Here is a 15912-nt window from a genome sequence, read left to right on the forward strand (position 1 = left end):
TCCTTTGCCCCTGTTCCATCTTGGTCTCCTACATTTCTCTTACTACTTCATCTATTTCTTGTCCCTATAACCTAGAAAAAACAATAGGTGCCAGGAGACCTGGTTCTGTCCTCAATGCATCCATTTAGCAACATGTGACCTTGGGCGTATGTTTTTTCTTAGAACCTTATATTTACCCATATGTATATTTGGAATAGTAATTTCTGTCCATCTCTGCCCTGCTATACCATGACCTGCTCCACAAGGATGGTGTGACAATCATTCAGAAAATGTTTTATAGTTGGGAGGATTTATTGTATCAGCACCAGTATATATACACAATGTGGATCTATAATTGTGAGTATTTGATAAGGGCTAAAGAGAAAAGTCAATACCCTCCTACCTTAAAGGCAGTGATTGTAAAATACACCTGAATTGTTGATTGTACATTAGTTGACATGATAACTTATACACATTAAAATAGAGCATATTGTTTGCCTTCATCTAGCTGTGGCTCTTCATTGACATGGAATGGAGCCTTCCTTATTTCATGTAATTATGGAGAATGCAGAGTGGCAGCTTCGAAGGCCAGCTTCGAGGGCCATTTTTAAAATGATGTTTTCAAATATGCCATATATGCTTGAAACCTGGATCCATTTACAGAACCTCTAAAATTTGAATTATACATACATTTGCAGCTAAAACTCAAAGAAAAAATTTATCTCCCCTCTAATGTAAATAAGGCTGTGACAGGGAAAAGGTAAACAGGAACAACATAACTCATTTTGTTTGAGAATTTTTAAAGGGGAGTTTTCCCATAACAGACTAGAAACTTGCTTCAAGTCCAGTCTTCATTCTGTGGTCACAATAATTCAATGTAGATGCTGCATGGTCTGTACATTTCTTCCTCATCTTCTCTTTTTCAGTTCTCATCATAGCCGTATAAGGTAGGATGGATTATTACATCCATTGCCTCCACTACGCTATGAGTGTCTCAAAGATGGGGACCGTGTCTTAAGTTCTATTAACTCAAACATCCGACTCATGCAGCAAGTGTAAATGTATGTGGTTGGTATAGTTTTCTTGTGAGAAAACAAAGGCCAGGATGTTAAGGTGCTCACATGGGCATCTAAAGTATCCTAATATATGATGGAGGAAAGCTTCAGCTCTGACTTTGTGACTCTCATTGTAGTACACATCACTAGTTTTTATATTAAGATAAAACATCAGGAATGACAGTTGAGTTGAGAATATTATCTGTAAGATATAATATGAAAAACCAGTTCTAGTAACTTTCCAAATTGAAGGTCATGCTGAATGGAAAACTATTGGATTTTTATCTTGCTTTGTTTTTTTTTTGTTTGTTTGTTTGTTTGTTTTCATTTCTTCCAGGAGACTTATGGAAAGTCAATAGAATAGTTATTTGAGCGTTCTCCTGTGTAGAAATGCTTTTGGCATTCCAGTAGGTTCTCTCATACATCATGAACATCTCTGTTGAAAATGCATGTTTCCAAGTAGGGGCCTCTGCATGACAGCAGGATGAGCTGCCAAATGCCCAGTTTGATTGGCTTCGTAGTCATTTTTTTTCTGCTTATCCCAAATAGAATATGCAGAAAGCTACAAATGGAATGCCTTAGCTGCAGTTTGAAGGTGGGATATCCATGTTTTTCGTCAGCCTTTAAGTATTTGCTCAATTCTTTTCCCTAACTGCTTTTCAAACTTATTTGAGTTGAAGGGGAAAAGAGGAGAAGGGAATGGAGAAAACAATTGAAGGGAAAAAAGGAGGCAATGATTTTCTCTTTCTCAAAGGAAATACTAAACCTCGCACTCTGCACATTCAGGAAAAATATGATTTGATGATAGCCTCGCAATCAGTTTCTCCCTATTCAGGAAACATTGTCAGATGGAAACAAAATTAACTTCTTACCATTAATCCTAGAGGAATGTTTTCAAACGTTTGATTGGAGGCCATGTTTTAAACAGAGACCTATTGAAAATCAACAGTCCCCACTCTTCAGTGTCCCGTGCTCACCGTCATTTCCACGTTTGTCTTCCTAGGACCTCAATACAGTCCCAGTCTTCATATGGTAACAGCTCCCCACCTCTGAACAAAATGAACAGCATGAACAAGCTGCCGTCTGTGAGCCAGCTTATCAACCCTCAGCAGCGCAACGCCCTCACCCCTACCACCATTCCTGATGGCATGGGGGCCAACAGTAAGAGCATCTCCTTTTAGCCGTGGCTGAAGGATGAACAGGCTAGCATAGGACGAGTCTCTGGGATGGGGAAAAGCATGTTCTTAAGCTCAATGAGAGGCACCGTGGGACAGATCAAATCAAAGTGGAGTGGCTTGGGTTTCTGACTGCGAACCTTTCACTTTTTAGATTTGTCGTTCATTGCAAAATATACTACTGGTAGAGATAGAGGAGGATGTTTCTTCAGTAGGGATAAGGATTTCTGTGAAAAGAACAGTCTACTTCCTGCTATCCTGGATGGAGACTCACCGCCTGCAGCCTTTGAAATAGTCAAAAGAAAATGGATGCAACATGCATAAAGTGGCATGTTTCAGTGAACTTAAAATCTAGAGAAATAGGCTGAGTGCAGTGTCTCACGCCTGTAATCCCAGCACTTTGGGAGGCCAAGGCGGGTGGATCACTTGAGGTCAGGAGTTCGAGACCAGCCTGGCCAACATGGTGAAACCCTGTCTCTCTTAAAAATACAAAAATTAGCTGAGCCTGGTGGTGCATGCCTGTAATCCCAGCGACTCAGGAGGCTGAGGCACGAAAATCACTTGAACCCGGAAGGCAGAGGTTGCAGTGAGCTGAGATCACACTGCTGCACTCCAGCCTGGGTGACAGAGTGAGACTTGGTCTCAAAAAAATAAGAAGAAGAAATCTAGAAAAGTAGATTATAGTCTGGACTCTATGAAAAAAACACCTCTAATTACAAAGAAGTTACTTCTCTAATACTTCATTTTCTATCCATAAAATTATCACTTTTTATACTTAACATTTTATGTCTGTTTCTCTATAATCCTGGCCTTTTAAACTCACCTATTCTATCCCAGACACAGTCAGTAAGGAATTGACCTACAAAGCAGCCTGCCTTTTATTTCTTCTCACACACATTGCTCATATCAGCTAAGTACAAATGAAAAAGACACTGTAAGAATTGGGCCTCCAAGTGGATGCTGACTGGCATGTAGCTTTACTATAAATAGAGTTATCTTCTCCACCAGGACTAAATCTAGCAAAGTGGATACACAAACTTGAAGGGAAAAAAAGTGGTGTTAAAAATGCAAAAGATTGTATAACACCCTTGGGGATACTGAAGACTGAACATTGCATGGCTATCATATAGTCCCTACTACCTAAAAAACAGTACCCTCAAGCTTGTCTTTTGAAATCCTAATTATTTTGATCAAACCTCTAAACATGCATTTCAGTGTTGTCTCTTCTAAAGAAATCAGGGGGCCGGGCGCGGTGGCTCAAGCCTGTAATCCCAGCACTTTGGGAGGCCGAGACGGGCGGATCACAAGGTCAGGAGATCGAGACCATCCTGGCTAACACGGTGAAACCCCGTCTCTACTAAAAAAAAAAAAAAAAAAAAGAAATCAGGGGAGGCTAGGATTATGACTTTCTGTGGTCTAGTGGCACACAGTCATTGTTTTGATTTTTTATTTTTGTTTTAGACAGAGTTTCGCTCTTGTTGCCCAGGCTGGAGTGCAATGGTGCGATCTTGGCTCACTGTAATCTCTGCCTCCCAGGTTCAAGCCATTCTCCTGCCTCAGCCTCCCGAGTCGCTGGGATTACAGGCGTGCACCACCACGCCTGGTTAATTTTTTGTATTTTTAGTAGAGACGGGGTTTCACTATGTTGGCCAGGCTGGTGGTGAACTCCTGACCTCAGGTGATCCACCCACCTCGGCCTCCCAAAGTGCTGGGGTTACAGGCATGAGCCACTGCACCTGGCCACACATTCATATTTTAATGAGCTAGAGGTGTGTGTGTTTGGAATGGTTGCCTGTTATGGCAAACATAGACTTTAGAGTGAGATCACTCACTAATGACAAATGCATCATAAGGCTTAAAACCTGACCCCATGACAGGTCTACTTTGACATAAAAAGAATAGAAGCCACTTATTTTCAACTTTATTTTATTTCTTGTGACATCTTAGAGTCCTCAAGTTCCTTCTTGGGATGACAAAATTGTGATAATAGTGATGATGGTTCACATTTGTATAACTTACAGTTTGCCTACTTGTTTCTTATTTGTACTTCACAATTATTCCGGAAGGGAAACAGACTGAGATGTGATCGAGTATGCTCTTTAGTTAGTGGCAAAGACCTTTTCTAGGCATACTGCTACTCACTAAAGTAGAAACAAATTGCATTAATCTTTTAGTAAATTATTTTGTTCTTTTTGACATGAAGGCAAAATTCATTTCATAAATATTGATATTAAGCTTTTTTTCTCTATCAGTGAATGTTTACACTTCATGGTTTAGTAAAATATCAGCAAGTATTGGTGGTGTTCCTGTATACAACCCTGAAAATGGACCATAAGTAATAGAATATTTAATTGTATCCTCATTTATTAGGCACATGAGTCCTTCTAAATATTGAAGTCAGTCTTCCTATTCCCAAATAAATATTCCAAGGGTCACTCTTTCATTCACAGATTTGTGCATTTATCCGTTTAACCTAAATTTACTGAGCACCTACTCTGTGCCAGGCACTGTGCTAGGGACTGCCTGTAAGATCTAATCTCTCTGCTTGCACAGGTTAGTGAGGGAGACAGAAATATAACCCTTGAAGGCAAACACAAGGAAGAATATGTTAACATTAAGAGCAATTAGCAACTACAGAATTAGAAGTAGAGAAAGGGGAGGAAAGAGATTGTTCTAGGACAAGGTACAAAAGTCAAGTGGTGCCTAATTAGTTTGGAGTCTGACCGTTCTGTTTGACTAGATGTAGGCTGCTTGAAGGGGTGTAGTGAGAGAGAAGATTAAAAAGGAAGGCTGGTAGTTTAGGCCGTTGATAAAATTTAGCCAGACAAGATGGACCACGGGGATGCTGGTGCATGATGATGGCAGTAACCCTTTCTGTTCCTCCTGCTTCTGTTCAGTTCCCATGATGGGCACCCACATGCCAATGGCTGGAGACATGAATGGACTCAGCCCCACCCAGGCACTCCCTCCCCCACTCTCCATGCCATCCACCTCCCACTGCACCCCCCCACCTCCATATCCCACAGATTGCAGCATCGTCAGGTGAGTCCACAGCATGTGCCTCTGGGGGCCTGTCCTAAGCATCCCGGGATGGTGGAGGGCGGATACTGTTACAGTCCATTAAACAGTTGGAAGGAAAGACAGCAGTCCTATGGTTGGAGTTCAGTCACTATTATCTCTGATCTGTGGAGTGGTCAGCAATGTTTTATCAAGGAAAACTATAATCAGCATGGAAACAAGGGAAAATGTGTGTTTATAGGCATATTGTTTTCATGTCTGTTTCCCTCGCCTTCACTTACTCCCTTCCTCCTCTCTCACATTTTTACATTGTCAGTTGCGGCCCTCAAGTTGGTGCTCAGGGCTGGGTTTCCAAAAGGGCAATAAACTTGCTATCTTGCTCCTTTTCCTCTCTCTAATCCTCATAGCTCTCAGCCACCATGGGACCATTATTTTGGAGTTGGATGTCCATAAAAAGTTTTAATGTTATCCAAAATGACAGGGACTTTCAAAAACTGATGGCCTTTACTACTTTGCCTATGAGAAATGGGCACACTCCAGCAAAGGGGGAGTTCAGATAGGTAGAATAAAGAAATGCATGAAGTCTGAAAGATTTGATTCCCACAGAGGCAAGAGTAGGTTCCCAGATTTCATGCCCAGTGCGTATCTTCTTCTTCTGCTTCATGTGCAGAATGATTGTTTCATTTGGCTACTGGAACAATTTGTGTTGATTTTCCTGCATGTCAATCACAGGGATGGCAAAGTGCATGGCCTCTTCCACCCAGGGTCTGTTCCGTGATGATGGTGGCATCATCATCAGTCTAAGACCAGCACCAAAAGTAAGGGGATCTGTATCCTGAGGAGGAGATAAATCAAAAGGCATGATCATGGAGTAGAGGCCTACAATTTTTTTCTTAACCACATGAACCATTCTCACAAAGCCCAGATACAAAACAAATAAAGTAGAGATGTTATTTTTGAAGTGAAGAGCCAAGCAGCAAGAAAGTTAGGAACCTGAACACTGGACTTCCCTTTCACCCTTTGCAATGGTTTCTAGGACACTTACACGGAACCCTAGAATTCCACAGATCACCATATGATAATCACTGATCTGCAGGAATCCTTATAGTCGATTTTAATTTCTATAGACCTAAACTTCATGTCATCAATAATCTCCAAACCTCAGACTTAAGGCCCACATATATATTATCCACTCCTAATCTCTTATGTAGGGCATCCAAGGGCAAAATGTTGGGTTTTCCCTTATCTCGCCAATGCAGTTGGGGTGAACTTTCTTTTTCTGTTTCCTCCTTCCTCTTCCCTCCTCCCTCTGCAGTTTCTTAGCGAGGTTGGGCTGTTCATCATGTCTGGACTATTTCACGACCCAGGGGCTGACCACCATCTATCAGATTGAGCATTACTCCATGGATGTAAGTAACTGTTAGACTTTTCTCAAATTTTATTTCTTCATTTCTTTCCTCTGATGACAACTGCCTCGTAGTTCAATCCCTGATAGTTTAAAAATTTGTTTTTGTCATGCCCCCAATTATCCATTTTGATGGAACCCATAACTATGTTAGAAAGATTCCCAGGCCTCAACCTGTACATATTAGAAACTTAGCAATCAATCTTCTTTAGCTTGTCTGATCAGTCAACAATTGTCTATTGCACCGATACTATTAGCAAGATGGGAAAGAGGAGCTATTCCCACAATCAAAAAAATTATAATTTCTAAAGAATTAACAAAAATTCTCGAGTGTTCTCATTAATTTGTATAAGTTCCCAGAAAGGACAGCAGGACACCGGTGGTGCTATTCTCTTAAAAACATGGAGAGATGACACAATAGTCATTTGCCATGACTATGTAAGACAAAACTAGGAGTAGAACACAAAGGTGTAACTTACAGTCTTTAACTTTATTAACTGGCCTTTTCTGCCTTTCTTTAAATTAGTACCTTAAGGGAGATTCAGCTGTTCCTCTCAATTAAAACTATATGTTCCTTTACTAATTTTCAATTTTATAATAGTGCCCAGCCATTTCTAATCATTGGGCATGATCAATGGCCATGGGGTCAAATCCCAATCACCCTTTTTAGTAGCAATGAGAACTTGGGGTTATCACTTTGCTTCTCTGGGCCTCAGTTAATAAAATATTGGATTCAAATTACTCCTTTCTGGCTTTGATATCCTTTGATTTGTCTTCGAAACAAGCTGGGCGAGAGGGGACTTTTTCTTGCTTCCTGCTCCACTTTTCGAACTACTGCTCACACGGAAGCTAGTGTTGCTCTGGTTCATGGCAATCTGATTTGTCTCTTAGGCTGCGCTCTTCATGTTGCTCTCTCTGGGGTTCACTAGCCTCTCTTCTAGCTTCCAGAGGGTACTTTGGACTGGTGGAAGAAGACCGTCTCTGCCTCTGCTGCTACTTCTATGTTGGGGCCTCTTTTTTCCCCCTCCTTGAGCACCGATGCTAGAGATGCCCCTGCAGCGTGAGAATGCCCCCCACCATGAGGTGACATGTACATAGTGTACTGCCCCTATGCCCACCCCTCTTCTTTTTTTTTTTTCACCCCTCTTCACCCCATAAATCACTCCTGGTTGCTGCTCCCTGATAGAATCAGTTATAAGTGAAAACTGCAGGGAAAGCTTGAAGAGTAGGTTCCAATATGATTCTGAGAACTTTACAACTACTTCCATCCACTGAAGAGAACAGAGTTGCCCTGTATTTGAGAGAGCCTCCTGTAGTAGATTCCTACACTTTGGAACAGGGAATCCTCCTCTCCCCTATATTTTTAAAGTTGTACTTTCCACTTGCTCACTTATTTCCACTGGGGAATATGTCAGGATGCTCCCTTGATCATTAGGATCTGCAGATGCCCTCTATAAGTTCATTTCTGCTGATGTCAACTAAGTCCTATGCCAGTCTGTGGGCCACAGCTTTCTCACCTGTCAGTCATTAGTTAAAATCTATCCAGGGCATCATGAAAATTAACAGAGTCTAATTTACAAAGAGCTTTGCATTTACTAAGAGCCTCAAAAGTAGGAACAATCCAAGAAACATAAAAAGCTATGCTTGTTTAGGCCAGGCGTGGCGGCTCACACCTGTAATCCCAGCACTTTGGGAGGCCGAGGCAGGCAGATCACGAGGTCAGGAGATCAAGACCATCCTGGCTAACACGGTGAAATCCTGTCTCTATTAAAAATACAAACAAATTAGCTGGGTGTGGTAGTGCATGTCTGTAGTCCCAGCTACTCAGGAGGCTGAGGCAGGAAAATGACGTGAACCTGGGAGGTGGAGCTTGCAGTGAGCCAAGATCGCACCACTACACTCCAGCCTGTGTGAAAGTGCGAGACTCCATCTTAAAAATAAAAAATAAAAAAAAACTATGCTTATTTATTTGTGATTGACCTTCTTTATAAGGTATTCTTCTGCTACAGTAAGAGATTAGGAATACCTCTAATGGCCTGAAAATTCACACCATAGGAAAATATGACACCAAACTACAAATTTCCAAATTGAGAAATGTTGGGAAGCTGTGCAATTTTCTCCTCCTCACCTCAGCTTCTTCCTGCATATTTCTAGAAAGAGACACCCTTTTCTCAGCTTTTCTCTTAGAGCCAGTCTAAGTTATTGGGCATCATTACTTCCTGGAAAAGGAATGTGACCTAAATTTGGGGAATTTCATTAGTGTCCCCATAACAAGCAAAAATGAGGCACCAATACAACATAATAATAACACAAATGGCTAGGATTTATATAGTAGAGTATGTTGTATTTTTTAAAATATTTTCTTTTTTTTTTTTTTTTTTTGAGACTGAGTCTGGCTCTGTCGCCCAGGCTGGAGTGCGGTGGCCGGATCTCAGCTCACTGCAAGCTCCGCCTCCCGGGTTCACGCCATTCTCCTGCCTCAGCCTCCCGAGTAGCTGGGACCACAGGCGCCCGCCACTTCGCCCGGCTAGTTTTTTGTATTTTTTAGTAGAGACGGGGTTTCACCTTGTTAGCCAGGATGGTCTCGATCTCCTGACCTCGTGATCCGCCCGTCTCGGCCTCCCAAAGTGCTGGGATTACAGGCTTGAGCCACCGCGCCCGGCCTAAAATATTTTCATAACTGTATTTACCTATGAGTCTATAGCATCTTTTGCCCTATAAAACAATTGTATCTCATTTTACCGATGAAGAAACTGAGGCTGCTAGAGAATAAGTGACTTGCTAAAGTTCTATAGCCAGTCAGTGACAATCAAAACCTCTGCCATGGTTTTCTCACTCCAAGCACAATGTGCTATTTACCTACCATTCTGCCCTGTGAAAATATGAGCTCTCACTGAAACAATCTAAAAAAGAGCTAATGCAGATAAATGTAAGCGAAATCACCACAGTTAGTTAAGGTTGACCCTATTTGTAATGACTTCTGCACCCATTCACAGAACATAGACACAATGGCTCTGCATTTTGAGACCTTGCTTTATTCAAACACCAAAAGACCTTTTAGATAAAAGGGCCGTTTCAGGTTCTGAGGATGCCCTAAGTCCCTAATTTTTTCACTTAGTTATGTGACTTTAAACTTGTCAACCTCTCTGGCCTTCAGTTATTCTATCTATAAAACAGGTCTAATAATGTTTACTACTAATCTGAGGATTAAATGATATCATGAATATAAAATAATTCAGTGCGTGGCACATAGAAAGTACTCAATCTTTTCTTCTTATCTCCTCAACCAAGTGGTGGTGACATTCCTTTAATACCTTTCTTCTAGTGACTAACCAGGTAAATTCAAGCATCAGTAGGTACCTCACGTTTCTATTTGGGATTTTTGCCCTCTTATCTAGCTATTATCCCAATTTTACCAATGAAGAAACTGAGGCCAGTAGAGACTAAGTGAAGTGTGATACACAGGCAGGAATGGCACCTCAATGGCTGTGCCTTTGTGCTTAGTTACATAGAGTTGAAGACTCAGAGAACTAATTTTATTTTCTAATTTATGGATCAATAGATTCAGATCAATTAAACCAGAGCATCAGGGAATGACAGCATGTTATGGACTAAACGTCAGTTTTTCTCCTTGTTTTCATTCTCCATGACACCTTCCCCTATTGCACAGGATTTGGCAAGTCTAAAAATCCCTGAGCAATTTCGACACGCAATCTGGAAGGGCATCCTGGACCACCGGCAGCTCCACGAATTCTCCTCACCTTCTCATCTCCTGCGGACCCCAAGCAGTGCCTCTACAGTCAGTGTTGGCTCCAGTGAGACCCGGGGTGAACGCGTTATTGATGCTGTGCGATTCACCCTCCGCCAGACCATCTCTTTCCCACCCCGAGATGAGTGGAATGACTTCAACTTTGACATGGATGCTCGCCGCAATAAGCAACAGCGCATCAAAGAGGAGGGGGAGTGAGCCTCACCACGTGAGCTCTTCCTAACCCTCTCCTAACTGCCCGCCCCCTACGAGGCGCTCCTGCTTAATCTCCAAAGCCTTCTCCTTAGCTCCTCCCCTTCCTCTTTTGTCTGATTTCTTAGGGGAAGGAGAAGTAAGAGGCTACCTCTTACCTAACATCTGACCTGGCATCTAATTCTGATTCTGGCTTTAAGCCTTCAAAACTATAGCTTGCAGAACTGTAGCTGCCATGGCTAGGTAGAAGTGAGCAAAAAAGAGTTGGTTGTCTCCTTAAGCTGCAGAGATTTCTCATTGACTTTTATAAAGCATGTTCACCCTTATAGTCTAAGACTATATATATAAATATATAAATATACAGTATAGATTTCTGGGTGGGGGGCATTGAGTGTTGTTTAAAATGTAATTTAAATGAAAGAAAATTGAGATGCACTTATTGACAATTTTTTAATTTACTTGTTTTGGATGGTTTGTCTATACCCCTTCTCTTAAGGGGTATGATGTATGGCGATAGGTATCTGGAGCTTAATGCTACATGTGAGTGACAATGATGTACAGATCCTTTCAGTTCTTTGGATCCTAAATACATGCCACATCAAACCTTTGAGTAGATCCATTTCCATGGCTTATTATGTAGGTAAGACTGTAGATATGTATTCTTTTCTCAGTGTTGGTATATTTTATATTACTGACATTTCCTCTAGTGATGATGGTTCACGTTGGGGTGATTTAATCCAGTTATAAGTAAAAGTTTATGTTCAAACATCCTCTTTAGTTTTTGGTTGGGAATGAGGAAAATTCTTAAAAGGCCCATGGCAGCCAGTTCAAAAACACCTGATGTCATGTATTTGAGCGTATCAGTAACCCCCTTAAATTTAATACCAGATACCTTATCTTACAATATTGATTGGGAAAACATTTGCTGCCATTACAGAGGTATTAAAACTAAATTTCACTACTAGATTGACTAACTCAAATACACGTTTGCTACTCTTGTAAGAATTCAGATTGATTTGATTGGGACAAGTGCCATCTAACTAGTTCTAACAGTGAAGTTTTACTGTCTATTAATATTCAGGGTAAATAGGAATCATTCAGAAATGTTGAGTCTGTACTAAACAATAAGATAATGAATCATAAATTCAACTTTGTAAAAATCTTTTGAAGCATAGATAATATTGCTTGGTAAGTGTTTCTTTTAAAGACCCTCCTATTCTATAAAACTCTGCATGTAGAGGCTTGTTCACCTTTCTATCTTTACGGTTTACAATAGGAATGGTGATTTGAAAAATATAAAATTATGAGATTGGTTTTCCTGTGGCATAAATTGCATCACTGTATTATTTCCTTTTTTAACCAGTAAGAGTTTCAGTTTGTTGGAAAGTAACTGTGAGAACCCAGTTTCCCGTCCATCTCCCTTAGGGACTACCCATAGACATGAAAAGGTCCCCACAGAGCAAGGGATAAGTCTTTCATGGCTGCTGTTGCTTAAACCACTTAAACAAAGAGTTGGCTTGAAACTTTGGGAAAACGTGTAAATGACAATATTCCTCATAGATCTTTCAGAAAGATAAGACATTTTTTGCGTGCATGCAAATGAGCTCTGAAATCTTCCCATGCATTCTGGTCAAGGGCTGTCATTGCACATAGGCTTCCATTTTAATTTTAAAGTGCAAAAGGGCTAATGTGGCTCTAAAATGTAATGTATGGGCTGCCTCTGAAAAGTGTATATATATTTTGTGTGAAATTGCATACTTTGTATTTTGATTATTTTTTTTTTTCTTCTTGGGATAGTGGGATTTCCAGAACCACACTTGAAACCTTTTTTTATTGTTTTTGTATTTTCATGAAAATACCATTTAGTAAGAATACCACATCAAATAAGAAATAATGCTACAATTTTAAGAGGGGAGGGAAGGGAAAGTTCTGTTTTGTTTTTTTTATTTTTTTAAAAATTTTGTATGTTAAAGAGATTGAGTCCTTGATTTCAAAGTTTTGTTGTACTTAAATGGTAATAAGCACTGTTAACTTCTGGAACGAGCAGGCAGCTTTGCAAACCCATTAAGGGGAAGAATGAAAGCTGTTCCTTGGTCCTAGAAGGACAAACTGCTTCCTTACTTTACTGACGGTTTGAATAAACCTAGGACTTCCGAGCTATTTCAGTACTATTCAGGTGACGCTAGGGGCTTGCAAATTCCTGTACTATGTCTCTTGGATTTGGCACTAGCCAAAGCTAGGCATCCTTACTGGCTTACCTCCTCATGGCAACCTACTCTCCTTGAGTGTATGAGTAGCCAGGGAAAGGGGTAAAAGAATATTAAGCACAGAAACCACTAGAAGTGGGCTTAATGGAGTTCTCGTGGCCTCAGCTCAATGCAGTTAGCTGAAGAATTGAAAAGTTTTTTTGTTTGGAGATGTTTATAAACAAAAATAGAAAGCAGAGTTTTCATTAAATCCTTTTACCTTTTTTTTTCTTGGTATTTCCCTAAAATACAGTATGTGGGATATTGAATGTTAAAGGGATATTTTTTCTATTATTTTTATAATTGTACAAAATGAAGCAAATGTTAAAAGTTTTATATGCTTTATTAATGTTTTCGAGAGGTATTATACACGTGATACATTTTTTAAGCTTCAGTTGCTTGTCTTTTGGTATTTTCTGTTATGGGCTTTTGGGGAGCCAGAAGCCAGTCTACAGTCTCTTTTTGTTTTGCCAGGACATGCAATAAAATCAGAAAATAAATAAAAACTCATTAAGAAACTGTGTGTGTGTCTATCTGTGTCTGTTTGCCTATCTGTCCATTCTTCCATCCTTTGGCCTTACTTATATTATTGAGGAAGAAGAGATACCGAGAGAAACATTGCAGAGGTTCAAATGTTGATGTTTCTCATCTGAGAACAAATAATCATTCTTTTCTCATTTTAGCCAACCTACAAAATAGGAAAGACCAGAATGGCATTTTCATTTGGTGAATGAGACATTCAAAGTTTTAATACTTTATTTGATTGAGGTCAGAAAGAGTTTGCTTTAGAACAGGGACTAGACTTCAAATATTCCTAATGTCTAACTTAGTGACTTTCCGATGATACTCAGCAGTAACCTCATCAGTACTGTGGGAGTGGAAAGCAGATAAGCTTGTGGTATGTGGGAGCATGCTGCAGATGGTGGGTCCTGACTGGGCCATGTTCCCTTTTAAACTCATTGCTAAATATCACCCTTCAGTTATGTACATTGATTCAGCCAATACTATCTCTATCAAAATGGGTGAATTATTTTTATTAAATAAGAATGTATATTACTTTATGGGATAACATTGAATGGCATAAATACAATATAATGCCTTAGACTTATTAAAAAAAAAACTTTCCAGAATAACGAAAATATATAGTAAAGATATCAATTTGTTTTTCTATTTATAGATATAATCACATTGTAAAGATATGTTCATATAGGCGAGCAGGTGCAGCTTAAAACTACCAAAAGATTCAATTCTTAGTCCTTGCAATCTAGGTGATAGAGCACCAGAAATGAAACAGTTGATTCAATGATGCCAGTATGAGGAATTTAAAAGAGCTATAAAAATGATTAATCATAGATCTATCATTTTGGCTCTTTTGACTAAATTTTTATTTTTATTTTTTCAGTAGTTCTATGTGTATGGCTTGGTAGTTCATGACTTTTATTTACTCTTAGAGGTCTTCTGGAGTAAAAGAAAAACCTACTTTAAAAAATGCATTTTCTTAGAATTATTGGGTCTGTTAAACGCTCTTACAAATCCAAAATGCACTGTGGAAACTTGCTGATTTTTTTGTGTGTGTGTCTTGAGACTTTATTTTAGCCATTCTAGAAATGGCTTTATTTTTATCAATTCTAATGAGTAAAAAAAGAATAAAAACCAAGAAGAATGATGGGATTGCCCAAAACTGTGCTGTCCAATATGGTAGTCACTAGCTACGTGTAATTATTGAGCACATGGATGGAGCTAGTCAATACTGAGATGTTCTGTATATACAAAATACACATTAGACTTCAGGGACTTAGAATCAAAATAAAAATATAAATAACTCGTTGATAATTGTTTAAATTAGATGTTGAAAATTAAATATTTTGGGTTAAATATACTGAAATTAATTTTACCCATTTATGTGCTTACTACAAAATTTAAAATTATGTAAATGGCTTTCATTGTAGTTCTATTGGGAATTGGCTAGAAACATGATGTAATAAGAAGCCTATAAGGATGATGAAATGAATTTACTATTTACTATTGTGTAATTATCCAGTTTTTTTGTTTTTTTTTAACTGGGTTGCTCATTAGTATTGCATCCTTTTTCAATAAACTGTAGAATAGGAGAAAATATCTTTGTAGTTAGGATTTTTCATTTTCTCCCCATAATGGTAAAGATACTAAAACTGATAGAGAAAAACATTTCAAAATTGTTACATCAGAATATGAATACAAAACACAATGGCACTCTAGACTCTGATGATGGTGAAATGGCTTGTGTAAATTAAATTTTAAACTGAGTTTTCATGTAATGATATGCTAGATGAATTTTCTCAAGCACAAGGCTCAGTGGCCAAGGAATACAGTCTTAAAGATAAAAAGGGTATATGTTTAATCTAGATAGTTCTTCAATAGGAAGAATGTTACCATTTAAGGTTACACAACAATAATCTGACCATCCAGTTTTCTAAAAGGACATGTGATAGTAGTATTTTAGTTCTAATGATTCTTGTGCACCAAAATTTACCAGTATGCTTCACAAGTGGACAAATAAAGGCTGCTGTGTATCAAAGGTAATCGGAAGGAAACAGATGATGTAGAAACTTAACTCATTGGATTAATCATTCTAATTGATGTTTAAAAACTATTTTGCCGTTTTGGAGTGAAGAACATAGTCATCCTCTCTTCAACAAAGGCATGAGCCATCAAGGATTCAAAAAAATTGTTCAAGTATTTTATTTTGATGGTGTAAATACAAGATAAACAATCAGAAGTAATGATGTTAGAACTTATCAGAGGCATATTTGAAATCTATATAAGGTAGCTATGTCCCAAATTGCATGATAGTTCATGAGTAGTTAATTGCATTCAGAAGATATTTTCTATTTTATGTACATGTGCCACTGAAATCATTAAAATAACAAAATTTTAGATATACTATGTTTATATTAAAATTTCTTATAAAATTATTCTTCAACGTATATTCTGTATTTTATAAAATTACTAAAGTAAAAATATAAAGCATTAATGAGACCCAGAAGATATGGATAATGATGACTGAGATTTATTAGAATAGCTTATCTAATAT

At 38.8% G+C, this 15912-nt stretch overlaps 1 protein-coding gene across 5 annotated transcripts in view; it reads left to right on the plus strand.

Annotated features, from left to right (window-relative positions):
* TP63 (tumor protein p63) overlaps nt 1-13357 on the plus strand; it is a 265391-nt gene extending 252034 nt beyond the window's left edge. For 4 of the 5 annotated variants that reach the window (XM_017956052.3, XM_017956050.3, XM_017956053.3 and 1 more), the window contains 4 exons: nt 2038-2195; nt 5107-5251; nt 6543-6636; nt 10303-13357. In XM_017956052.3, coding sequence (XP_017811541.1) covers nt 2038-2195; nt 5107-5251; nt 6543-6636; nt 10303-10599 — 694 coding nt within the window. In that variant the 3' untranslated portion in view covers nt 10600-13357. The remainder of the gene's footprint in view (nt 1-2037; nt 2196-5106; nt 5252-6542; nt 6637-10302) is intronic. The other variant, XM_003895268.5, reaches the window with a different exon arrangement.
* Nucleotides 13358-15912: the final 2555 nt, after the last annotated feature.

The sequence above is a fragment of the Papio anubis genome, chromosome 2 (genome assembly GCF_008728515.1).
Source record: "Papio anubis isolate 15944 chromosome 2, Panubis1.0, whole genome shotgun sequence".
NCBI lineage: Eukaryota > Metazoa > Chordata > Mammalia > Primates > Cercopithecidae > Papio > Papio anubis.